We start from the raw sequence: 27,675 nt of genomic DNA on the forward strand, positions 1-27,675 counted from the left end.
CCGATCTTCATGGACTCACCCTATTTTCTTTGCGGGAAATTATTTTTTCACATGTCCTTAGAAATGCTACATAAGTGAAAGTTTTATTGAATCAATTTACATATTTTTTAAAAAATCCTAAAAATATGCACTTCACTATAGAAGTCTATGGGAAAATTAATACGATACTGAGACCTGGAGTGCTGGCCAAAATCTTCAGAGTTACTCCCCTTTTTAGACAATCAGACATGTATTATTTCGGAGGAGTTGATTTAAATGTTTATGAATTGTGCTGAAAATATGTTTTATTATATCCAAGTCATATTCCTTCATAATGCAGTGTTGTTACAGCTGATTTTAGAGTGGCGGATTATTTTTATGTATAAAATTGACCAAAAAATGGCAATAATAGTTTCCCCTTTTTCTGAAGAACCCCGGCTGACAACCCTCCTTTCCAAAGTGTTCGAAGCCGCCCCAGGTTTATTATAATGAGTAGCGATGTGTGGTCACCGTGAACTCATGCACTCATTCTGGTTTTTATATATGTGATTCGGACGTCATTCCGTAAAATTATGCAGATATCTTCCCCTTTACCCGAATATTGATTCTATTACTTAAATCGGCGTTGAAGCGTGTTAACACTAAGTAATAATAATTCTACTTTTTGTCAATTTTGTCTAGTGCTGCGCAAAATCCGTTATCTTGAAAAAGGTAAATATAAACGCGTCGTTGTGTATATTTGTGTAGCTTGTAAGCCACTAGTGTTATATATAAATAGTACTGCGACACAAGTATTAAAATCACTGAACGATTATGAATTGTTTAAGAATATTACAAGTAAGAAAAATCGTTGTGAGGAAAAGCATTAGATTTGTGTACCGTCGTTTGTCGTCAAGCTCAAATCCAGAGCTTCTCACCGACACCTTTTACCAACGGAGTATCCCAACCAAGAAACTGTGGTGGGCCAAAGGAATTACTTCAGAGTTACACGTTGCAGGAGGATTAACAGACAGACAAATAAAGTATGCGAGGGACAATGGGTTTAAAAGTATCGTTTCGCTTCACGAGCAGTCTAAATCAACATCATTTGGAGGTGAACGACTTCCTTCGTCAGATGAAGCAAAAGTGATTGCTAAGGTGGCAGGTTTACATTATGATACCGTACTCCGAGAGAATGAGGATTGGACTACTTCAGCAGCAGTTGAAAAGTTAAGTAAATGTATCTCCCACTTAGAATCACCTATTTTGCTCTATGCGTCCAAGCCAGATTCGGTGGCTTTTGTCACACTCATGTCTTTAGCTCAGAAAGGGAAATTGAATTCTAACTTTAAGCCACAAGTTAACAGTGACAAATTCTATAAAATGAGTGCCTTAATGGGGATGGACTTTACAGATCAAACTTTTAAAGAACTGGTTGCATCTGTCACAGGGGAATCTGTTGTTCCAGACCCCCCAAAACCAAATACACATAAAAACTGGTTAGGATACTGGCTTGGGCATCCTCTTTATGGGAACTGGTTTACAGCAGGTCAGATAAGAAGAGGGCATCTTAAAGAATTGGAGGCTGCTGGCTTCAAATCAGTCATAAATATGAGGATGGGAACTACATTTAACAATAAACCATCTCAGGAGACCATAACTCTGGTCAATATCAAAGATAACCAGGATACATATGACGAGAACTACAACCCAGTCAGACAAACGACAAAGGTCTTAGAGAGTTTGGTGGTTAACCCGGCATTGGATAGGAAGTATGTCTCACAAACATCTATAGTCAACTATGAAAGCAGAAACCTAGATGAATATGGTGATGATGTGGGGTATAATGAAGATATTGAACGTGAACATTTCAAAGAGTCTTCGTTGAAGTACTATCATATGCCTATAGGTAATTTTGCTTTTTAGTTCACGTGGTCAAAGTCCATGTGAGCTATTGCCTTCACTTGGCGTCCGTCGTCGTCGTTAACAATTTTTCAAAACTCTTCTTCTCTGACACTACTTGACCAATTGGAACCAAACTTGTATGAATGTTCCTTGGGGTATCCTACATAAAATTGAGGTGGGGATTTTTGATCCGTCGAAAAACATGGCCGCCGTTACTAAAAATAGAACATAGTGGTCACACAGTAGTTTTTCGCATATATCTCGAAAAGCGTTAGGTTAGGCCAAATTCTGACACGAGTGAAAGCGTTCAGCATGATGAGATCTATCTGTAGTGAATTTTTTATTTTAATCTGTTAAGCCATGTTGGAGTTATTGCCCTTTTCGACATTTTTTGGTTATTTTTAATGTTATTTCTTTAAAAAATCTTCTCCTATGACACTACTTGACCAATTGGAACCACACTGGGTATGAATGTTTCTTGGGGTATCTTGCATAGAACTGTTGTGGGGATTTTTGATTCGTAGAAAAACATGGCCACCGTTACTAAAAATAGAACAAAGGAATCAGACAGTAGTTTTTCGCATACATCTCCAAAAACCGTTAGGTGTATCAAAATTATTGCAATTACTGAAATGGCTCTTATTATAAGACCTTCGAACTCAGGATGCAAAGTTGTCAGACGTCTCCTTGTAAGAGTTATTGCTCTTGAAAGATGAAAAATGAAGGGTTTTTTTACAGTTTTTAGCCATTATCTTGAAAACTATAATAGATAGAAAGAAACTTTCAATTGCTGAAATGATCCTTATGATAGTTCTACCAAAGTCTTCTTGAGTCAAAATTGTTGGACAACTCCTTGCTAAATTTATTGTCCTTGAAATACAAACTTCAACCAGGTGAAAGATTCAGGTTCCTGGGAGCCTCTTGTTTTCAATGTTTAAAATTATTTTCATGGGTACATCTAATATTAAGATTATTGGGGCGTTATAATTATTGCTAAGCAAGCAGAACGATGCGCGAAAGGAATTTCTTTGGGTAGAATTTAAGGAAATTAAAGTTTCTATGCAACTTCTCTCTCTTTAAATCCTTACGTGAGAGTTTTTATAGGCATGTGTACTTCATGGTTATACACTACAATTTTACACTATTCAATGTGGCCGCCATATCGAATACTAGAAATTAATGAAAAGTGATTTTGCTCCTACATCAAGTATAAAACGCGTAAGAAAATGAACTTTATACCATCAGTTGATAGACAAACCTATAATTGTATAAAATATGCTTTATTAATTTGAGTACATTCAGGGTTCATGTATTTTGATTAACTTGAAATGTGTTTTAACTAGGTTACTTTTCAAAAACGAGTGAAGCTTATAAATAGTTTTTTTGCTATTTTACAGTAAAATCATTGTATTGTCAGAGGTTAATTTAATTCGTCATACCGGAAGGAAAACAACACCCAATATAGACATGTACAGATATCATTATATTCAAGCTTGGACATAATTAACTAAGAAGTAGTCCATCTACGCAAATCAGCTGGGGGTTGAGTCTATTTTCAATCTCCACATCTAAATTCAACACCTAATACACATGTATTAGTGATAAATGTAACAAATCCTGTCCGATTGTAGAAATCCATCTATCATAAAACATTTATTCATTATAAAGTTTATTGACTGGGTGTATTTCTATGATCACAAATATACTAATAATTGCCAAACAGGGATATAGTAGAGCAGCCAGTAGTAAGTGGAGTCATCAGAAAGTTCAAAGGCGTTTACACTAATATTCAAGTAAAACTTGTAACAAGTCTTCAAAGTAAACAAATTAATAAATACATGCGGATCCAAGGTGTGTTTGTTTGGCTTCGACACCCTTATGCTCGAAATGTTTGTTTTTCTTACAAGGCAACCACCTGTGCGGGACTCCCATCAGTCCAGTTGGCGGACATCCCTTTTCGGAATTTCTGGATCGGCCACTGAGCATGTATTTATGCACATTTCAAGATTTATTGTTTACCTGATAAGTAGATATTTTTTGTCATTTGGCGGGACATATTTGTTGTCTATAAAATACATTACAATTTAATTATACTAATATCAACTTTCTATCTACTTTCCCAATCTAAGATACAATTCTTGTTGGTATTTTCATCCCATATATAAATGAGACTTCATTAATTTCCGAAAGATTTTAAGCAGTAAAGCAAGTTAACAATAAAAAATTCCCGCACTGCAAAATGTATCTCCTTTTTCTGTACTTTTGATACGATGTTAACTTTCGGTGTTTCTTTGGTATCCAGTACAATATAGTGATGCATGGATAATGTTATTATAAACTGTAATAGAACTATTTCACTATCTTGGAGAAAAAAAAACTCAACTGTGATATTTATCATTTTCCCCTAAAGGGAAGAGGGGGGCTAAGATTAAATTAATTTCAAGTGAACGACAGAAGTATAAACCATGGTGAACATAATCCCAGAACAAATATCTCGTACTATTACAGAAGTTCCATTATCAAATGAAAATTGTAATGGTAAAATTCTGAACTGGAAAACTCCAGGATAAAAAAAAAAGATCCCAAGTCCCTGCTCCTTAAGAATCAAACGGTTTGTATATTTAAAATAGCAGGATGAATTTGCTTTGCAGATCTTTTTGTAACCTACAACGGCGAAGCTTTCAGACAATACAAGGACCAGCTATTAGAGATTGGAAGGGATGGTCCTGTCCTGTTCCATTGTGCAATCGGTAAAAGAGCAGGTAAAGTGCCAATATATCTTTTGGGGTCCATTCTCCCAGTTTTTATTGAGTCCGAGATGCTCATTTACTTTTGTTACTTCGTATGTATTATTTTGGTTTTTTATATTCTTTGTTTTGTGTGTCTCTTAATTTTCCGTGTCTGGTCTTTATCCCTAGATTACTTGCATTCTTTTGATTTCCGCTAGAATCTTGGTTCCTTTGATTACGGTTTAATCGTAGGAACATATTTTTCTGTTACCACAGATCTCTGGTTCTATTTTGAACCACAACTTTGCCTTTCTAACAATGCACATGGATCTATTGCAGACGGCAGTTGAGATGCCTTTATCCGTGATAGGTATACTCGATTTTGATTTTGGTGCATTGTTGTTCTTACACTGGTTAAAATTTTAAAAATACAGCAATATTTTGTATGATTAAGTACCGGTCCATATAGAATTTAGACATTGTGACATGTGATCCATGGTACAGAAAAAAACAGAAATAACGGTGCTTTTTTTTTTGTCTACATATTCTATATTTTGACGCAATGATAGTCCTTTCTAGAATCAAATCTGTATTTAAAAGAAAACCATATATATTCCTTTTACACTTAAACCCCCAAAAAACTTAGAACTTCAATAACTCTTGCAAAGTATACCATTTTTGTACAGTTTATAGATCTTATAGCTCAAAAGTGAAACAACCAAATGACAAAGTAAAGAACTAGAAGTTAATTTGGTAGGGTGTTTAGATATGCATAAATCACTTTTTGTTTGATTTTAACGCCTTTTAAAGGGCATACGTAATTATATCAAACAGTGTATATATCCGTATTTTTTGTAGTATTTATTGGTACATTGGCTGCAGCACTTCAGTATAATAAAGATCTTTTTATCCGTATTTTTTCAGCATTTATTGGTACATTGGCAGCAGCACTTCAGTATAATAAAGATCTTCCCTGGGCTTTGAAGAGAATACATGAACTGGGGTTTGTTGTCAATGAAAACAGCTTCAAAGACGTTCTCAGCATGTACAAAGAAATTCTTGGATAAACCAATGCAGCTGATTCTGGAGTTTTCGCTGTTTTTCTTATGATTTCACTGCCTGTCTCTCGGAAGACATTGGGTTCTCTCAGCCCAACTGTCGAAAAGAGTTTCAATTATTACGAACGAGGCGCGGAGGCCGCTTAGCTCCATTTGTTTAAAACTCTGAATTACCACATATAGTACATAATTGTGGCTCTATATTAAATGTTAAGATCCATTATCATAATGTGCACGTTGTTATAAATAAAGCTTGTAAGCTTATTTTTCTTTTAAATAAATGGTTTCCGATCTCAGTTAAACATCGTTGGAAATTTTTCACACCCGTTTATAAGTTTACATTATTTCCCTTTATCAATTTGATCCGATGGAGCAGTGTAGCGAATAGAGTCGTCACATTCTGAGACGTTTGTATAATATTGATTTGTTGTGACCTGCATCATTTCTTTGATCCTCTATCCTATATAACACCTAAATGAACTGTCCCGTACTACCATGCATAGTGTACTAAGTTACAGCCCTAGATTAATCCTACGAGGAGGAATGACCCGGTCAGCGAAAGCTATATTTTATATAGCCCAGCTGGCCGAGTGGTCTAGGGCGCTGGACTTTGTGTAGGCGGTGTTGCCATAGATGTCACAGCGGTACGAGTTCGAGTCCCGCGCGGAGGGAGCGACAAAAAATTTGCATTGCAAATTTGACAGTTCTAACATCGTTGGGAATTTTTCAGACCCTTATATATATTTCCTACTCCTGCAGTGCTGAGGTTGTCTGGCAAGCAGTTTACTGACTTGGTGCCATCCTAACCTCTAGCATTTGACATGTTGAAATGCACCGCAAATTTGAATTAGTTAATCATGTGCATTAAAATATTTTAATTCTTTTGTTATTATAAAAGAAGTTTAACCTACCGGAAATCAAGTGATAAAAATCCTAATTTTTGTTAAGCACCTAGAAAACATTTGTAATGAAGACAGTTATCAAAGTGACCTGCCATTTTGAATTAGGTCACTAATTTTACGGAAAACAATATATTTTTGACAAAACTAACTTAAAGTTGATAAAGGCAATTCGTTGGTTAACTTAATATGTTCGTTTCGCAAATTTTTATGATCAGGTAGATCATTTGTTTTTCTTCTATTTATTCACCTTATTCCGTGTTATGGTAAAGTAACTGTATAAAATGTTTTAAATGGTAAATATTTTACAATAATTCTGCCGATTTCAAAGAACGCGCAGTATGCAATATGACGCTCGGAAATTAGAGTTAAGAGTATGGAGGAACGAATTTCCAACCCCCTGTGTTGTAGGAGTAATATATATCCCTTTTCCTAGAATCTTTTTTTTTCTAAAAAAAAATTGTATCCAATTATCTTCCAAGTTGCACAAAGTGAAGAAACACTGAAAACGTGACAATTTACAGAGTAGACGTGCGGTTATCTGCACAGGTTCTCGAGACAAGGATTTTTTTATCAGAAATATCATTAAATCATTTTGTTGCCATATTTGAGTTATTATTTGTGTTCTCTGACATGTCCGTTTGCTTTTTAATGCTGTTTATACTATGCCCAGTGTTTCGTCTATAAAGTTAGAGAAGTATATAGACTATATATAAGTGGGCATAGTATAAACAGCATGGAATAGCAAACGGACATGTCAGAGAACGCACATAATAACTCAAAATATGGCAAAATATTTTAGATAAAAAAAACCTGGTCCCAAGAGCCTGTGGTTTTCTGGTTTAAAGTTAGTTTTAAGCGTGTGAACGTTTTCAAATTATCCATGTGTATCTATGTGCATGTATGCGTGTGCGCGCGCACGCGTAAAAATGGTCAAAAGCGGTGTGGTACAAAAAAGTAAGAAAAAGTCGGTATAAATGTAAATATTTGCACTCGATATTAATCTAGCATTTAAACGACACCAATGACTTTAAACATTGTTATTATTAGCAGCGACATTAATAAAAAAATTGCATTTTTGAATTGATTTTAGGTGTTTATTTGTGTAATAGTTTTTCCACAGTGGCCAGATTTTAAAGGGGGAGGGCTGTGATCACACTAAAGTACTTTAAACCCTCCGCTTTTCTTTGCGCCTCTCTCAAGTCTGGAATTTATGGCTTGTGTACATTTTGTTTCGTTTACACCTTTAGATTATTTTTATGTTACTGGAGTATACAGGGGCAACTCTTTCGCTGTACCTGTATATAATGATGTTTTGGGGTCAGCTGCAGCCTGTTCTGTGGTATGAGGGTTTCCTTGTCGTTCACTGAAGACCAATATGTGGCCTTGGGCTGATATTTTCATCCCGGTAGGGTTGTTGTCTCTCTGACATCTACACCGTATATATTCTCGTTATACTCTATCTGAAGGTAACATTGTGGGTCGATACGTGCACAGGTGCACGACTTGCCATATTGAAATGATTCAAAATTAATACTAAAATATTTTGTACAATGGATTCGTGACTATTCGCCTTAATCATTCAAAGAACTTTTCGACAATTTCACAATACGTTATTTCGCCAAAACCATAGATTCCAAGCTATTGCCACTACGGTACATTTGTACAGCTCTCCTCCTTGTATATGTAGCTCTACACAAGAGCAGCCTTTGCCATCAATGGAACATTCGACATGTTGGTTTTATCAATTTAATGAAAAATTAAATAACACATACTTAACAAAATATAATGTGTACATCCATGATTCGTTTCACTAATATAAGTGTAAATTAGAAGTATTAGAAGTAAAAAACGGAAATTAATGTACTCTGAGAAGTCTCCCAAAGGGGATGTGGGTAACTTTAAAATCGTTTACCAAGTTTAAAAAAATAACAGAGGTATTGTAATATATAATAAATAAACGATTTTTAATCCAAACAAGGATTTTTTGTATAATCCTTCCTAATTTAGTAAATATACAAACAATTGTCCCAAACACATCAAATCTAAGACAAAAACTACCAAGGGTTTTGCTTTTTTAGGATATGTCAACATTAGACCTGAATCCTGACTGTTTAAAGTCAAACTCCACACTCAATTTCTTAAGCTCTCGGAAGAAAAATACTGTTTCATTTTTGTTTCGGCTATTGATACACCAGAAGTTACAAATGTTCATAGTTGGCTGGATAACAAAAATGGCAACCCTCTAAATGTTATAGTCTGAATCAATGATGAATAAAACTAATATATAGATATAAATAGATAAGACAAATCACTTGGATATATTTTCAAGAAATATGTGACAAGAGGAACCAAAAACTGACCATATCAAAATAAGTGCAAACTGTTCCTTAGTATGTTCTCTACTGTGGTGTTTTATGTAGCATATGAAATGAGTGATGGATTTAATCAGTCTAATTCTACTTAGATGCATAAATGTAGATTAAAATAGTATTGGGAAATGTTTTAAGCATTAAAATAAATAACAAAATGCCTAGTTCTATCAACAGATACATCAAAGGATAAAATTAGTACAAACACCTGGTATTTATACAATGAGTATTAACGTAAAACCAGGTTTTATATAAACTCACATCATGCATATAAGTAAGGCAACCCCCTGTCAAATATAACATGATATAGCCCAGAGTATTCTATGTACAAAATTGTCCAAGAACAGTATAATGTCCTCGGTGAGGTTATTTCCCCTTTGTCTGGTTTTCACCTTACTAGTTTTGGGGTTGACAAAGTATTTTAAACAAATGGGAACTTGGTCAAATGGAGAAAAGGAATGACAGACGAAATGTATCAAACACGAACAATTTCAATACGTTATTTTCTCAGTGTAAGATTATGCAGACTTTAAATTATACTAATAAACGCCACATACTTCTGGAATTTCAGTGATAACTTCGTGTGTTGATGAGATACGTTACTTTTTCTAACATAATGTAGCTCTGTATACCTCCATAATTTCTGTGATAAAGATGCACAATAAAACAGGCCAGTCAGATAATTAGAAGATTAACTCTGCAGAAGTTTAGAGACTTCTTAAATCAAAGTGACAGGGACTTTTATAGAACTTTTAAGATATTTAAAGTTGACTAGTTTACATAATGCTGTAATATTCCCCTAGCCCTATTCTACCATAAGTCACCCTAAAGACTTCATGTACTACTCGAAAGAGCAATAGGATTTTCAGTTCAAAGGGAGAGCATACATGTAACTCAAGGTAGACGCGGTACAATACATGTCAACAACACCCTGCAAAATGGAGGTTTAATATTAAGCTGAGTCAGCCCCTTCTGCCCCCCCCCCAAAAAAAAAAAAACAAAAGTGTACAAAAGAATCCAAGAGCAATAAAGTGACTGAAATCATTACTTCCTATGTTTATATTCAAGGTCTCCATGTGGAAGAAGTGGTAAGTCAGAGGACAAAAATGTTAACTACATAATTGGAATGTGATGTTAATTAAATGTGATTATTTAGTTACTTGAAGTATAAAACAGTTTAAAACATTAAATGCCTAATTATATATAATTCACCATTCTACATCATGTAAAAATAAATTATGCACTTATTATAAGCTTATTTTTTATCTAAAAAATACCATTCATATGCTTGAAAGTTACTACCACATAAATAAACTTGAACACAGGCCTGAACAACCAAAAACATAAATATAGCTTTTCAATAAAACCAAATATATTATACATTATATATTGAAAAGTGAAACTGTTTCCTAACATTAACTTGACAATATATAACCTCCAAACAAAGAACATAAATCAGATCATTATTAAAATATTACATACACAACTTAAAATGAAGTACCATACTATAGTACTTATACACCTCACAATTAAGACAAGACTATAAAAGAAATAAAAAGAACGGTTAATAAAGCACCATATTTATAACACTATATCACATCAAGGAATTGAATGTAATTTCATATTTTGCATTGAAAAGATACACAGCGCAAAAACTTTGCACAAGGCCCCCAAAAATCACCAAGAATGCTGGTCATCATACCTGACAAACTGTTCCTCCACACCCAGATCTCCCACGATGTTAGTGTCTCTTTGTGAATTTTTTCACTTTTGAGTGAATTTAAGTGTGTTTCAAGATAATGGTAAACATGCATTAATTTTACGTAGGATGGGGATCATCCACTTGATATGGAGGAGGAGGTTCTGGGTAACCAGCTGGGGCGGTAGGCGGTAAGTATTCATGTTCTTCTGGTGGTGCTGATGGCATTGGGGAATTCTGGGTACCAAACTGTCCATGTGGAACTGATTGTCCTTGATAGCCAGCTCCTTGTGGATATCCTGGACCTGGACCTGGCTGTGTTGAATATGGACCATCAGGTGGTGAACTCCATTGTCCAGGAGCATAGCTTGAAGACCCTGGTTGTGGTTGGTTTGTGACCACTGTATTACCATCATCAAAGGGTTTGTTATCATGGTAATATTCTTCTGTAAAATGGATACACAATAATTCATAGGATTTGATTATTAAATGTTGTCTTAGTACTAAACAAATTGTGCTCATACATGTTTCTTTTTTTTTCTATTTATTTTTGTATATTGTTATTTTATGCCATAACTAGACCAACTATATACATGTACTTTATAAACTGCATATTTGATATTGGAGCTGACCCCTGTGACTAGACTACCTGAATTAATATAGGCCTTCTGAAATTTAAAAAGTGGCACTAATATAAAACAGTATTTTGAAGTGTTAAGTGTAAGAAGTACTTATGACAGAGACAGACTTGGTAGAGAGGAAGTGGGTCCTTAAGTTCAACAAGAAAGCTTATTCTCAAAGCTGTTACAATAAAAAGACTGTTTCCTTCCTGCTTACATTTCTGTCTAAAATTCATGCAAGATATAATGCAACTAGTTTGATTTTTAGGCTCTCTTAATAGTAAACCCTTACTTAAAACAGATGATTTTAAATTTCTGTAATTTTCCGTTTTCTAAGGAATACTCAATCCAACTAAAATTAAATCTTTGATTACTTTACATTCAATAATGGCACATGTCTTTTAATTAGTTTGAGGAATACTGTACATTTATAAATAATCATTAACCTTACCTTTTACCGAAAATTTTCCTGTAGTTATTTTTAATAATACTTCACTAAAATTGAAGTAGCGATTTTTTTAAAAAAAATATTTCAAACTCAGTTGTTTCAACCGGATATGTATGAGGTTTGTCCTTACACAAGATTTTGTAGTTGCACAACTTTCCAAGTTTAATATGTTCAAAACCTTCTTGCCTAAACATGTTTTGGACTATTATCTATGTAGGGAACCAGCTAAATGCATTTTAACTATAACAAGTTGTACAAAAGGCAAGCATGTATCAGATATGTCGTGTGTCTATTCTCTCTTTCAACTTGATTCTTAGATGGAATTATCTTAGACATTTCATCAGTAGAAAACACTTACTTGACATTCCTATAAATGACACTCCCCAAAAACAACTCCAGACCCAACCAACAAATAGAACAGGTGCTAACACAATCTGTAATAGTCCAATTATTATACTAAGACAAAAACTGCCAAACTGTTCACAACATGACATGTCCTCGGTTCGGGCACAGCAACAAACACATAATCCAGCTAAAATTGTTCCTGGAATAAAATTAAAATACTTACTACTATTATAGTTTAATATCATAAAGCAATGTCTGTTTCATTTCAATTTTTATTACTTATCAATTCGTTTTCTCTTTATTACACAAATGCATGCAAGTATATTAAAGAGGGTTCAAGATGTTGTACTATGAGAAATTTAAGACAGGTTCTTCTACGTTGCTCATATTTTTTTTAAAGATTGTGCCGAAGTAAAGATACTTGATTTCGAAAAGTACACCGTCTGGCATTATATCCATACACTTCGATATTTACTTATGCATCTGGCTCTTTCGATGAATTTTGGTGATTTTCGTAGTCAGAATTTATCCAAAAATGCGAAAAATAGGATTTTCGATTTTTCGGACAAAAGTCACATAAATTCGACTCTACAAGTTATTGCTTAACTAAAACGTCTCAAATTTGGTATCATTCGATAGATATTTTAATTTTCTACATAAGTGAACCACGTAAAAAAATACTTGTTCTCGAAAAGTTATATCCATACACTTCAATATTTACTTATGCATCTGCTTTTATGAAAACTTTAGTGACAGGTAAAATGACTTCGCCTTTTTTCTGTCGTTTATTTCAGCGGTATGTTCATGTATACATATACGTTATGGTACTTTACATGCTATCCATGTGTACCTAAAGGGAAAGATCTACAAAAGGGAATACAAACCAATACCTATCTCTATATAATACTGCATATTTAGGCATTTTATGGTAAGATTTTAAAATACGGAAAAGCAAAAATGGCTAAAAAAAGCGCTGTAATACCTGGAATACGTACACACATAACGATAAATATGAGTGAAAAATTAGATGAAATGTTTCTGATATTAATTGCTTGGTTCAAGATTAAATAGACATCGAATTTGTATAATAATAAATAAATATTTTTTATATAAATCTCATTGATATTCGCCATGTCACGATTTATTATGACTGTATGATTCACTTACCAAGCCCAGGGACAAGAAAATTTAAAATACAACAAATAACAGCAACAGGCATCGGCATAGCCGGAATGTATTTCCGATCATTCTTCGCCCTCGCCCTTGGCCTCCCTCCACAGCCTTCTCCAACTCCCATTTTCGTTTTCCAAGGTGTATTTCCGTATTGTTTACATGCGACTTGTGTAGTTTAATACACAGAATTGTGTCATTGATTGGAAAACGTGTGATACTAAAAATAACTACACGTCAAGAAAGCCAGTTAAAAAGCGGGAAATTTCAAAAATTCATAAAATATAATGTTCCGTAAGAAAACTTTCAAGTCAGTACGCACCATGTGAACCAATCAAAAGAAAACCAAATATGCAAGTGATTAAGGCAGCTTTAAATGTTTAATTGGTCACTATTATTTTCAATTACTCCTTTACTTACAGCAGGGAGCATTAAGTCCAGCAATCATAGGAGTCTGTTGATTTTAGTGGGAGATAAATGTAAGATTTTCTAAAAAGTGCAGATCTGAATGCAGAAAAGATTATCTTTATGTGAATGTATAGCATATATAGACTGAAAAGCATTGTTTGAATGGTGGGTTTTTCTATAACATGAATCACTTCACCAATAGTCCATGGACTGGGAGGGTCCACCGTGCACAACCCAATCATCAACTTCATGGTGATTTTTAAGTACCTTTATACCTCCCATTACCGAATTAATTTGTCGCCAAAGAATATTATCGGATTCTTTTTCAGTATTAGCCTATATTTGTACTCCTCTGGGTCAAAAAGCCAAGATTTTTGTGACTTAATTGTTTGCGAGTCTAAGCCTTCCTGTGATAGCATGTTTAAATAAACTAAACAAATACAGATATCATCGTATAGCCCAATGTCTCAGCTTTACAATAGTATAAAGAAGGTTGCGGTAACACCTAGGGTTTTGCGGTAAAATGCGAAAAATATACCTCTATCCCGCCGAAAAATCGCTTAAATTGACATATTTTTCAATATCAAAACCCTTAGAGTATTAATGCTTAAGTAAAAATGGCTTATTTGGTATTTTCTGTTTAGTTTTATCACAATTTATACTTTTGTGGCTCTTTCGATGAATTTTGGCGATTTTCGTAGTCAAAATTTATCAAAAAATGCGAAAAATGGGATTTTCGATTTTTCGGACAAAGTCACATAAATTCCACTCTACAAGTTATTGCTCAACTAAAACGTCTCAAATTTGGTATCATTCAATAGATAATTTAATTTTCTACATAAATAAACCACGAAAAAATAATTTTCGAGAAAGGATTTTCAAAAAATGTTAAAAATATCACCCCTACCCCTGGAAAACTGGTCTCAGCATTAAACAGAATTCTCATTCACAGCATACTGACATTGTAGAACTCATATTTTAGTCATTCATAATTACGATAATGATGTACCTAACATATTTGATCAATTCAAGCACTTAGATTTTCCTTCTGGGGTGGCATTACTATAATATTGGAAAAATGGGAATTTTCAGAATTTAAGAACTTTCTACTATATCACCCAATATATTATCGTCTTCAGAATACCGTAGTTTAAACAAGTTGTTGTGTGATACAGTTCATTAATATAATGTCTTAGCTTTAAAATGAACTGAAGCAATAAATATTTGAACTTTTCCAAGTTAAGTTAGGTGGAAAATTGCCACCCCTACCCGTGAATAAAAATGCCTCAACATGAACTAAAATGTTAATAATTAATATATAAACGGTGTACAATAGACATGTGTGGTACTATTATTTTAATTATCGATGTATTCAACATATATTCTCATTTCAGGATTGTATTTTTTAGTTTTAATGTGATAATAGTGAGTTTTTTTTATAAAAAGGGGAATTTTCAGAATTTCATATTTCCTTCCATTTCACCTATTAATGGCAATTTCTTTCACATACCGTACTTCAAACAAGCTTTTGTATATTTAAATACAATTATATAGTGTCTTAGCTTTCTAACGAGCCCAAGTAATAAATATTTGAACTTTTTCAAGTCCAAATAGTTGGAAAATTGCCACCCCTACCCATGATAAAAAATGCCTCAACATGAACTAAAATGTTAATAATTAATATATAAACGGTGTACAGTAGACATGTTGTGTTTTAGTATTTTAATTATCGATGTATTCAACATACCTGCTCATTTATGCGCGTATTTTTCAGTTTCAATATGATAATAATGAGTTTTTCATAGAAAATGGTATTTTCGGATTTTCATATTTTCTTCCATTTCAACGATATTTGGCATTTTTCCTCAAGTACCCTACTTCAAACAAACTTTTGCATATACAAACACATCTATTTAGCATCTAAGCTATCTAATGAGCCAAGGCATCGCATACTTTAACGTATTCCAAGCCATAAAGGCGAAAGAATGGTAGCCCATACCCATTAAAATGTCTGTGAAAAACCCAGAATTCGTATGTGGTAGCTTTGCATTTTTTAAATGGTGTTGGATACATGTATGCCAATCATTCATCGTAGTTGCTTCTATGAAACCTTATATGTATAAAAATAATGATAGCAAACAAAATCAAATCATGTAAAACTGTGATATTTTAAACAAGAATTATACGATTATACAATTTACGCGCTAAAATGCGTGATAATCTGTTTTATTCTTAAATTTCCATTTTTGTAATATTTTGTCGTCTACAGGACAATAAAAGCATAATTTTGCTTGACAATATGATTGATACAAGATCTCCATAATAAATACCAGATAGACATTGCGTGTATACTATAAACGATCATTTTCTTTCACATTGAGGCAGATTTTAGTGGGTAAGGGTACCATTCTTTCGCCGAAATGGCCTGGAATACGTTTAATTGTGCATTGCCTTGGCTCATTAGAAAGGTAATATGCTACTTAAATGTGTTTGAATATACAAAAGCTTGTTTACGAAATGAAAGAAAATATTAAAATCCGAAAATTCCCAATTTTATGAAAAACTCATTATTGTCAGCTTGAAACTGAAATGAAAAGATATGTTGAATACATCGATAATTAAAACAATAGTACCTAACATGTCTTTTTTACATCAATTATGTGCTAAAAATCAACAAATATTTATTACTTCAATTCATTACAAAGCTAAGACACTATATAATTGTATTTGAATACACAAAAGCTTATTTGAAGTACGGTATTTGAAAAAAATGCCAATTATAGGTGAAATGGAAGGGAATATGAAATTCTGAAAATTCCCTTTTTATGAAAAACTCACTTTTACGATTTTATAGTAGTTTTTACGCCCCAAAAAAATCTAAGCGCCTGAATTGATCAGATATATTGGGATCATTATTATCGTAATTATGAATACCTAAAATATGATTTTTACAGTGTCAGTATGATATGAATGAGAATTCTGTTCATAATTAGTTCATAAACTTAATTCAATCAAAGCACCGAAGGTGCTGAAACTCGGAAGTCGCTTGGCATGCAACCTGCAAGATAGGTTCCCGATGTTTATTCTTTAGGCAATGTGCTAAAGTGCCGGTCATGACATGGACTAAAGTTTGAGACTGTTTTGGTGTTGAACCCATATTTCCCTTGCAACCTGCAGCAAAACAAAACAAAGAAGTACACAAATATCGTGTAAATAAGTTTATTGCATTTGTTTACGTTCTTGAGACCTTAAACTTGAAAAAAGGCAGCTGATGATGTTGAATGTGACGCTTCTTGATAAAATGATTTTGATTATAATACCATCCACGGGTCATAGTTAAAATCCAACACCACTAAAAGAGAGATAAGTCCAATTAAATTGTATTGGCTTTTAACTAAACTGGTTCCCGATCGCAATATTCAGTAGTCCCGGGAACCAGGAGAGCTTTTAACTATCTTCTATGAAATTACTGCGCGGCCAAGCGGCAAAAAATAGTTTGGCGTCTCGATTTACCAGTTCGACAATATTTAGCTGAAAATTAACACTTAAAAATGTTTGAAATATCATTCATTTGGGATATTGGTGAAATATTTAAAGTTTAAAAGAGAATCACGCATTAATTTGAAGACAGCATTTCCGCCCGTGAAGTTATCTGCCGGAAGCCCTTTTGTCATTCTTATACTTACAATACTCGAAAGGGTAATCAAGGGAATCAAGGTTATAGCGGTAATCAAAAGAATGTAATCCAGGGACAAAGACCCGACATGGAAAACAGACATACACAACAAAGAACATAAAGTAACTAAAATCATACATACAAAGTAACAAAAGCAAATGAGCCACTCGGACTCCACTAAAAACTGGGAGCGTGGACCAGGTGCACCGGTAGGGTAAGCGTGACTTCCGAGTAACTCCAATCTTTTCAAGTTTTGTACATACACAAGTGCGGTAGTCAAGGGTTTCTTTATTAGTTTTTCTTTTCAAGAGTTTGAAATCTTATCAGTGAATATAATCAGGAGTCCGAATATAGGAACTCCCTTGTTGGAAAATCAAAAAATGGGAAAAAATGAAACCATAATTAAATTATTTGCACGTACATGTGATGAATTTCTTAATAATAAACAATAAATAAGAAGTCCTAATATGTTATCTATGCAGTACAAATTTATGCAGTCAGTTCGAGCAAATGCGAAATTGTCTTGAAAATGCAAACAGACGTTAAAATACTGCAATCTATCAATTATGAGCAGACTTGTTTTGTTATTTCATAGCTTATACATCCCTCAACACTTAGTACTTAACACCATCAATGACTCAGGGTTGTTCAAGGGTTTTAAAAATACTAATTTCGTGCAGATCGGATTGGATTTGAACAATAAATACCAGATAATGGCCTATGAACTCAGAATTTCTGGTCCCACTTTTGAAATTTCTTGTTCCGCCCCTGATGATTTATACTGAATGCCCTTAGAAATACTTAAAAGTCCAGGATAGGAGTGCATAGTGAACCATAGACAGGAAGTGGTTATTAGATCAACGGAAGATATTGGACCACTAGGTTACGTACTCGCATAATAGGCGGTTGGAAATATGTTCATCCAAAGGTCTGTAAATAGCTTGCCAGACAATCGCTAGGATTGCTGGAGTGCCCTATACGAAGGAATCATGTCTTGTAGATATTTGGACAACGGAATAATTTGATTATTGTTCCAAGACATTAAGAACACACTTTGTCACAGAACGAAAGAAGGACATAGTTTACCAAGTTCACGTCTAAGTGGTCAGATAAATTACTGGTATTTTAATTTTGATTAATAAAAGTTAGAATTTGAATTGTTCGATCGTTATCATTTTTTTCATTCAAAACAAGTGAAACGTCGTAAGTAAAAGAAAAACTTTACTCGCGATATCATATGAACAGTCTCATTTGTCAGTTTTGCCACAAGCATCTCTCTCTTTAAAAGTGTTATTTTATAAGAACTTTACAAATGACCGAATTCACCAGGTGCTATTTTTGTTTAACCTATACCCGCCACTGATAAATGCATAACTGATTATATTCGACATTTGACTCTCGTCTTGCAAATTTCGGTTACAACTTAGAGTAATGGTTTTTTATATTATAAAATCACATTCCCATCAAACTCATAACTTCTTAAACTCTATTTATTTTATTAAATCCATACAAAACAGTTATATTTTTCTACATCTCCACATCTTAAACTATGGAATAATATGGATGTATCCGAACCAGCAGATACATTGTACAAAAGTAAAATTTAGTCTAATTTTACTCGTGATGTCATATGAACAGTCTTATTTGTCAAGAACATGCACCACCCTTCTTTTAATCACATACTCGATCTTCCATTTATATATCCCACTGCTGCTACCAACATACGCTGTTGAACAACGTAATAGTGTACTTCATTAGCTAATACTTCATAATCCAATATCATGTGATATTTCTGTGAAGCACCTATCACATACAATTACTCTATCACCTCCACGTGTTCTTATTTCCTTTGAATAACATCGAGCACAAACATCTCTAGAACATCTTCTGCATAGGCACTGAAAAGTGAATAAAAAGTAGTTTATCAGGTATATACTCTGTCAATTATGTCAAGCCCTAGAGCGGTAAGTGGAGTTGTCAACTCGAGATAACACTATTTCATATTAGGAAATGCAGGAGCGGATCCAGGATTTCATGTCGGGGCATAAATTGGGGAAAGAACGTGTGAAAATCAAAACTTAATGCAGTTTTTTTACTAATTTTAGGGGGTGTACGCCGGGTCCGCCCCTATGAACTTGCACAATAAAAATTCAATAATACAAGTTTGATGTGTTGTATAATCTATTTGTATCATTTCACCAAACTACATGCAACTAGCGTTTCTATATAATATAACTATAAGAAAAGTACAAACTTTATTTCTTAATTATACACAATAAATATCACAGGTCAGTCTTTATAAATATTTTGCCACATTTGTTTATTTTTCTTAATACAAAAAGAATCAGTTGAAATTTTTGGGAAAATATCTGTATATTAACTTATCCTTCCGGGTCAGGGGTTCCAATCTTGAATTTAAATCTACGCACCTTCCTTGTGTCGGCTTCGTATACTCTATTGCACTGTGGACAGTCCCAGGACATCATTTCATTTGCGTCTTCCAAAATTTGTGTTGTCGTCATCTACAATTAATAAAATAGAATTAGGAGATAAAAAATGGTGATGTACGTGTTTTAAGGTTGAAAGAAAGCATATGATGACACTTTTAAATTATTCGATTACCATTTAATATTAGTTGATGGAAAAATTTCTGAAAAAAAAATCTTACTAATTAACCCGTAGCTAATAACACATACAGTTCTCCCTGAAGAAACCCTGTCGGTTCGCCTAGTATCCAATGTTGCTTGCGTCCTTGGTGTTCCAGCTGCTGGGCTCCTATATCTCTCAGACGAAGGCCTGGCGGAATATCGAGGAGGAGGTGTAGTAAACATCTGGTATGGAGGAGGAGGGCTATTGTATTCCATGTTTGATGGTGCCCTCATAGGGTAGATGAAGTTTGACCTTGGACGTCGTATACTGCGACGTGATCTGTTTGAAGTTGGTCTATTGCGCCAGTATGTTGATTCGGGGTCAGATGGGTAATTAGAAAAATCAGCTGTAATAAAGAAATCGTGAGTTGTTACACAATATTCATCTCCATACTTGATGGTGGCATTTTATGTAGTATTTGTATTGGTTTTTTTTTTTGTTTTTTGTTTAGTTTTTTTTGCTAGATGTTTGTATTATTTATAGTGTGTTTTTTACCTTTTGCTAGATGTGGCAATTCAATATATCATTGGTTTTATCTTTTTGGTAGATGTTTCCACTAAATATAGTATCTGTTAATTCATTTTACTAGATGTTGACATGCAATAGTATGTTTAAAACATGCATCGCATTGACAGTTATGAACAAGGTATATATATATATATATATATATATATATATATATATATATATATATATATATATATATATATATATATATATATATATATATATATATATATATAGATAGATAGATAGATAGATAGATAAAAAGAAAGTATTAGGTATGTTAATGCAGGGAAAGGCGTGCCGGGCGTACGATCCCAACTCAAACTTGGAGAAAAAATATTTTTTACACAAAATATTGATTTTTCACAAATTTTATCCCCAAAAAAAATCAATCCCCCACCCCCAAATCTCAATCCTACATATCCGCCCCTATAAACGCAAAAATTACTCATGTTTTTAATCATATCATTTATACAAGAAAGTTAAAAACTTTTGAACATCCATAATATGACTGTGAGCTTACATGCTGTTCCAATTAAAGCTATTCCCCATATTGCACTCCATACCCAGCCAATAAGAAAGCATGCTGTCAGAAGAAGTTGTAGGAATCCTATCCCGATGATCACACATGACGATACACAACTATAGTCTTTTATTCCTATCTCAGATTTGGCACAACACGGAGCACAAATTCCAGCCAAAACTGTTCCTGAAAAAGTACACGATAATGTTAAGAACTTGGTCAAAAGACTAAAATTAGATATTCTTCGTTTTGAACAACACGCCATCATCTTTGCTTAACCAAACGTAGAAATTAACATATATGTACCAGCGAATGTATTGTGTATTTCATACTTTATGAACAGTGGATGGAAATCGTATTATGAATCTTAAATCTTCACATTACAAATCCGCTATATCGTTCAAACTATATCCTGTTGTATCATTTTGATGATGTGACGGAGAAGCTGTATTCATTCATGCATAACCCCCCATAATTTGTCCTGTTTCCTTTTTGTCTTATAGTATTACATGTATATGTTTAAACAATTATAGTATTTATTTCCCTGAATTATAAGCTGACCAATTGCTTACCTCTTCAGTTATAAAAAGAAGACACAATAGATGTAACAACCAAATTTGTAATAATACTTTTCTTTTCAATTTCTGCAAATATTAAAGTCTCTAGAAAATTAAATTATTTGTTTATTCTTGAAAATAATCTCATAATGAGTTTTTTTTAGATGTGTGTTTGTTACATTAGAGTGCGGACATACAAAGAGTAAAAGTCATAGTATACCACTCCTTTTAAACTTTTGGTGACGGTTGAAAAAATGAAAACCTTTGTATATCATGGTGATTTCTTTAAAACATTACATGTACTGTTTTTTTTTTTTTTTTTGTTTTGTTTTTGTTTTTGTTTTTTTTTGTTTTGTTTTGTTTTGTTTTGTTTTGTTTTTGTTTTAAACAGATATTACTTTTTATCCTGCAATGAGGTTATTTATTAACCGAATAAAGGTATACGGTTATTTTTTTTTTTTTTTGCTGTATTCGTACATTAGCAGGTTATCGACTTTCTTGCTTCTACCACTCACGTGATCGGTGGAACTACTTTTTTCTGGTATGCATAAATTAATCATGGCCACCACCATAAATACGATATAAACAAATAGTGATTGCGTATACGGTTACTCTTTTTTTCGCTGTTTTGTTTCGTTTTCACTTTTTTACCTGCATAAAATAAAAGATTTTATGGAAACCAAATAATGATGTTGTTGGTATTTTTTTCACCGTCATATACGTGGCAAATCCCAAATCTCGTTCAGATTTGATTCATTATCAGTTTGCAGACGACTTCCCTGTCATTTCAGTCATGTCGGACTCGGAGCCAGAGTGTCCGTCACAATTTAAAATAAACTGGTCCCCACTTAAAGAAATTGAAGCATTACAATATGACAAAACTCTTGAATAGACAAATGATCAGGAAACTGTAATGCTCTTGGATTTATTACTGCCTAAACCCCAAGATAATGAATCAGAGGAATTTTTCATTATAGATCTGTCCATTCAACTGCCTCCTCTTCTTCAAAAATCTCAAACAAATATTTCAAATCCCAAAGAAACTAGTGTACAAATTTCACCCCTGAAATCTACTGCCATATAGCAAACAGAAACAAGACAAGTCAGCTTCCACCTTCCTCGTGAAATTCAAAACCTTAATGTTCTTAAAATCGACTTAACAACATTTAAAATATTTGTATATATTGTTCATTTTACTTAATTGTCTCTTGGAATTAAATAAATTTTGATACATTGCTTATTTTCTTCAAACAGCTTTGACGGATTATATAGTGCCGATTAAATTTCAATGTTTACTGAGTCATGCGCCATGCCTATTAATTTTTTCTTCCTGTTTAACGATCGGGGCTCCTCAGGGGATATGCATTTTAAAATTTTATTTTAAATATGTACACACGCACAAAACTATTAATATAACAGGATAAAAACAATATAGGTACATTGTCGAAAATTATTGAAGATTTGTGTATTCGGCTTGGAACGGGGGGAAATAGCTGGAGTGCCATTGCATACATGTATGTGCACAGTTTACTGGGTTGTACAGGCATACCACATAGAATGGAGCACTTGTATACACAGTTGCTGGTTGTAATGAAAACACTGACCCTTACAATTGTTGAAGATTGTAATAATTCACAAGTCACTGCTTAGTACACATGTTTTTTTTTTCAAATATTACGGAAAATTTTGTGTCTTATGATTAAGGCTAAAAACCACTAATTCCACTTCCCATAGGCTTCTATGCTAATTTCACAATATTCAATGGCTTCTCTGGACTTTACCTTAACTTTAACCTGCAGAGGACTATATATCAGCATGATTCTACATATGTCAGCTCACAATCCTCAGAATGGCATGTGGGGTTAGCAGACTTGCAGTGCAGTACTGGTCACCGGAAGTGAAGGGTCTATAAATAGCATGGGAAATCCCAGTGTTTTCACGAGATAGGGGTATATTTAAAAATCATTATGGAGATTAGGCTTCACATCACAAGAAGCAAAATGCACCTATAAAATGTACAGAAATGTTTTTCCTTTCAGAAACTGTTTAAATTTTTTAAATAAGATGAGAACTTTTTTCACAGCACTATGAGGAACAGGGGTAATTTCTGCGTAGGACTATTTTTGCGTACGTTCCAAAATGCTCATTGGTTGAATTGGTGGTCTGTAACCTTATGATTGATCGTGGTTTTTGTTTTTTTCAACAATTATTTAAACTTGATCAATCGAAGACAACGGGTCCATATAAAATTAAAAAAAAACAAATTCAAGAAGGCGTTCGGAAAAAAACTGTATCGAAAATTGAAATTGTGTGCCATGTGTTATTTCCTGAATGAAATGTAGAAAATTATAAGTAAAACAGAACAAATTTAGTGCGTCGCCTATTTTTTCTTTAAGATAGTACTTGTTCGTACCGTAGATCAAAAAGTTTCATTTCTGAATCATATTAAATGCGTAAGAATCATTTATTCAAAATTTATTCAAAATTTCCAGATATTTAAAGCGTGCACATTCACTGACAAGTGCGAATTAGAATTGACAGATAACGTTCCAATGTGAATGATTCGCATTTATGTAAAACTAGGTGCTTTAATCAGTATTTAATCGAATTTTGCATACCGCGTTCATACATTTGTGTATATCTGCAGAATATGCACTACTATGCAAATAAAATGCAAATTCGCATTATTGGAAATGTATAATCAATGCGATTTCGATAACGCGTTCGCGGATCTATATGTAAATTTGAACGGAGTTTCAATTACAACATGCCATTGGTTGAATAGATAGTAAATAACCTTCATGGCCGTCGCGTGCAGACCAAATTTCTCTTGAACGTGATGGAAATCAAGATTCAATTATTGGTGTTCGATATTATGAATTGATATTTTTCTTTGTTTAGTGCAATTTGTATAAGAACTGTTGTTATATTTGCGCCTACATTGTAAAAGGTCTTGATAAGTACCACTGTTAAAAAATTAACAGACTCAAACCTGTTCACAAAATGGCTTGCGAACCATGGTACGAGTTATTTATGATTGTGATGAATTAATGGTACAATTTATGCCCCTGACTTTTAAAAAAAATAAACATTCTTTGACGTGTATGTGTCATTACATGTATAGAAATTTTCAAAAAGATTAACTCCAACGGAATACATTTGACAGAAAACCTATTATGAGTTTACGTACCAAAGCCTGGTATGATGAAATTCGTGACACCACAAACAATAGCAACTCCGAAAGGCAAAATAGGTACAGTGAATTCGTCATCTTCTGGCTCCGTCATCTCTCCATGATGACGGAGGTAATTTCCATCGGGCACATTCCCGTTACTTGAATATTCTGGGATGGTAATAGTTCTATCTGATCTGTCAGTCCGTCCGCTTTGGCGTCTGGAGTACTCAGAAACGGACATCGTTCCATTCGGTTGGTCTGTCCGTCTATTTGGATGCCTATCTTGTAACCGTTCGAATCTTTCGGATAAAGCATTTCTAGCGCGAGTCGAATTATTTGTCATTTTAAAATGTTTGTAAACACATTATTCAAACGTCTAGTCACCACTTTCTAGGTCAAATAATATTTTACTTTACTTCCCTCATATGACGACCATTTTCAAAAATATGACCAAAGTTCTTATCTACACAAGGTCTATATTTCCATTTTCCCGCCTCTATGATGACATAATAATTCAATTGTGGCAACGAAATGTTTATATCCAAAATAGAACCAATTATTTGATATTGTACCAACAATACTATCCTCAAATAATTGTTTCCATTCAAAAAGTATAAAGTAACTTTTGTACATCCAACTTTGTAAGATTTTAAACCAAGCAGACCTTCAGGCATCCGGAACCTATATATTCCAATTGTAAAAGAGAAAATAATGAAATAATTTTAACTTATGTAAGATACGCTCCAAAGGGTGTGAAAAGAAGTATTTAAATTTGATCTGTAAAACATGGTTGTCTTTTTACGGGTTGTTATGCCTATCGCTTTTGTATATATTGTTAGTATCTGAAAGCGCTGTTTTATTTACTCCTCTCGGTGAATGTACGCACACACTAAATGACCTGATCCTTTCAAGTCAATTGAATATAATACTTTATTCGAACGCATCTTCAACGTTTATGTGGTGTAAGACTCGGAACCGCGATGGGGACGCCGAAGTGCGATGGTCAACGCTGAAGTACGTTGGGTGTATAATGCTAACCCGCGGTAGTGCGTTGCTCTAAGCTGTAATGCGTTGGTGATTTTTAAGGGTATACGCGGAAGTGCGTTGGTTACATTTTTAACGTTTACACGTAAACGTACGTGCATATTAGCGCGTATACTTACGCGTATACTTGTGGCGTCTTCAACTTTCAAATCTGCTAAAGATGGCATCGCAAGAATACATGGATTTTTGATAACGATAGAAAAGAAGAAAAAGGTGACAAAAGACCCTAGTCCTGAGAATTTTGGGCAGTTCTGCCCCTAATTGAATTGATATGCAGAACAAAACACAAGAACTTCTCACGGGGAGCGAAGAAATTAAAGGATTAATTAAGCTTGCATATGGGTGAAACAAGAAGCATATTCCAAATTTTTTGTACGACCCTGAATCAGACTGTATATTTCACCTCTGTATCAGAGCAGCACAGACGAGTATTGAACAAGCAAGAGCTGATCATGGAAATTAACAGAAACCACGAGTGTGACCATAGAAAAAGTGATACAGTTTACGAAACTTTAAGAAAGTCTTACTTCCCAATCGTAAGAGAAAATATAAGACTACTATTCAAAACCAGCGTGCGCTGTGTGAAGTGTCTTAGTGCGGCAGATTTGCCTAAGACACAAAAATCAAGAAAACCTATATCAGCATCATATCCAAACAGTCGCTGGCAGATGGATTTGAAGAAAATGCCCCGTCAAATGGGCACAACTACATATGCAACATAGTAATGGAGGAATTTAAGACCAGGAAAATCAATGGCAGACCATATCATCCTCAGTCTCAAGGTACGCTTATTCAAGTATTAAAACTACTTACATTAAATATTGAAATACTGGTTATGATAAACGTATAGTGTCACATGCTTTATTAATTTTATATTAATAACTTTTAACTGAAGCGAAAGATTCACCTGAATAATAAAACGAATGAAACTAGTAAAATGTAATGCACATTACATGTGATAAATTGTTTAAGTCATCAGTAATGATACATTTGTATTTATGGTTTCTCTCATCCTTTTAGTTCGGGTTGAAAGATTCAACAGGACTATAGTAGCATTCTATCGTACTCACTTTGTTGAGACTAAGGATTGGTCAAATGTGCTCGGGGAGTTTTATTACAAGTGCAATAACAGGATACACAAAGCAGGCAAGCCATGAATCCCTCATCAACGTTTTTTTTTTTTTTTTGCAACAGATGAACAAGTACTTTTATTTACTTACTTATTTGAAATGAAAACTAAAAAAATATATTTTTATCATTTCTACACAACAATAGCATTTCTTATTCCTTTATCTATCAACACTTCATATGATTATTTACCCTGAACGTATACAAACATTTGTATTTGCTTATATTATACTACTATTTTGTAAATGTGTTAAATGACTGTGTTCAACTTGAATGAAATAGTGATAAAACATTTTATAGATTCCTATTTGCAATTTGACCAAAGAAGAAAGGGAATTTTTAGATAAGGCCCATTTAGATGTTGAGGAAATGGATGAAATTGAAGCGGAAAGTGTACCGTCAACGGATGTAATGCAAGAGTACAGTGTATGTAAATATTTGATTATAAACAATTTACCGTTAATTTGTATGGAATATTCATGTAGGACCTACATGTATTATTAATGATAAATATTTGAATACTATATTTTGAAAAACGTTCATATTATGTATATTTTAGTAGTATATAATTTGTGCTAGTTATAAACAAATCATTTTGTGCGTATATTACAGAAAACTGAAGAAAACACCAAACAAAACGGCAACGAAGAAAATGAAAGTGGAAGTGAAGATACTCTTGGGGTATAAATTTGATATACTCTTTTGTTACATGCATGTTTCTGGTTTATTAAATAACTCATTAAAAATAAACGGACAAATTTACATAATTTGCAGTATTCTAAGTATATGCTGGCTGTGTAAACTG

At 33.6% G+C, this 27,675-nt stretch overlaps 3 protein-coding genes across 3 annotated transcripts; 1 reads left to right on the plus strand and 2 right to left on the minus strand.

Annotated features, from left to right (window-relative positions):
- The first annotated feature begins 663 nt into the window (after window positions 1–663).
- Window positions 664–5,952, plus strand: LOC148627469 (uncharacterized). Its single transcript, XM_088573706.1, has 3 exons — window positions 664–1,867; window positions 4,515–4,625; window positions 5,517–5,952. Exons 1-3 carry the CDS (start codon window positions 793–795, stop codon window positions 5,657–5,659), a joined length of 1,329 nt encoding a protein of 442 aa, XP_088429832.1. The 5' UTR covers window positions 664–792; the 3' UTR covers window positions 5,660–5,952.
- A 2,332-nt stretch (window positions 5,953–8,284) lies between these two features.
- LOC148627470 (uncharacterized) lies at window positions 8,285–13,404 on the minus strand. Its single transcript, XM_088573726.1, has 3 exons — window positions 13,201–13,404; window positions 12,047–12,232; window positions 8,285–11,066 (listed from the first exon to the last, which is right to left on the minus strand). The coding sequence occupies exons 1-3, from the start codon at window positions 13,328–13,330 to the stop codon at window positions 10,741–10,743; spliced, it is 642 nt and encodes a 213-aa protein (XP_088429852.1). The 5' UTR covers window positions 13,331–13,404; the 3' UTR covers window positions 8,285–10,740.
- A 5,359-nt stretch (window positions 13,405–18,763) lies between these two features.
- Window positions 18,764–25,401, minus strand: LOC148627471 (uncharacterized). Its single transcript, XM_088573715.1, has 5 exons — window positions 24,714–25,401; window positions 20,967–21,152; window positions 19,984–20,282; window positions 19,717–19,809; window positions 18,764–19,185 (listed from the first exon to the last, which is right to left on the minus strand). The coding sequence occupies exons 1-5, from the start codon at window positions 25,039–25,041 to the stop codon at window positions 19,054–19,056; spliced, it is 1,038 nt and encodes a 345-aa protein (XP_088429841.1). The 5' UTR covers window positions 25,042–25,401; the 3' UTR covers window positions 18,764–19,053.
- Between the last annotated feature and the right edge of the window lie 2,274 nt (window positions 25,402–27,675).

The sequence above is a fragment of the Perna viridis genome, chromosome 1 (genome assembly GCF_037379345.1).
Source record: "Perna viridis isolate PV_CMFRI_1.1 ecotype Kerala chromosome 1, ASM3737934v1, whole genome shotgun sequence".
NCBI lineage: Eukaryota > Metazoa > Mollusca > Bivalvia > Mytilida > Mytilidae > Perna > Perna viridis.

Coding starts and splice junctions, on each gene's coding strand:
- LOC148627471 (XM_088573715.1), bottom strand. CDS start 25,041: ATGACAAATAATTCGACTCGCGCTAGAAATGCTTTATCCGAAAGATTC. Junction 21,153..24,713: donor TTTCATCATACCAGGCTTTG/GTACGTAAACTC, acceptor GTACTTTTTCAG/GAACAGTTTTGGCTGGAATT. Junction 19,186..19,716: donor ACGAAGCCGACACAAGGAAG/GTGCGTAGATTT, acceptor TTCACTTTTCAG/TGCCTATGCAGAAGATGTTC.
- LOC148627470 (XM_088573726.1), bottom strand. CDS start 13,330: ATGGGAGTTGGAGAAGGCTGTGGAGGGAGGCCAAGGGCGAGGGCGAAG. Junction 12,233..13,200: donor TTTTCTTGTCCCTGGGCTTG/GTAAGTGAATCA, acceptor ATTTTATTCCAG/GAACAATTTTAGCTGGATTA. Junction 11,067..12,046: donor GTCATTTATAGGAATGTCAA/GTAAGTGTTTTC, acceptor TCCATTTTACAG/AAGAATATTACCATGATAAC.
- LOC148627469 (XM_088573706.1), top strand. CDS start 793: ATGAATTGTTTAAGAATATTACAAGTAAGAAAAATCGTTGTGAGGAAA. Junction 1,868..4,514: donor GTACTATCATATGCCTATAG/GTAATTTTGCTT, acceptor TTTGCTTTGCAG/ATCTTTTTGTAACCTACAAC. Junction 4,626..5,516: donor TGCAATCGGTAAAAGAGCAG/GTAAAGTGCCAA, acceptor GTATTTTTTCAG/CATTTATTGGTACATTGGCA.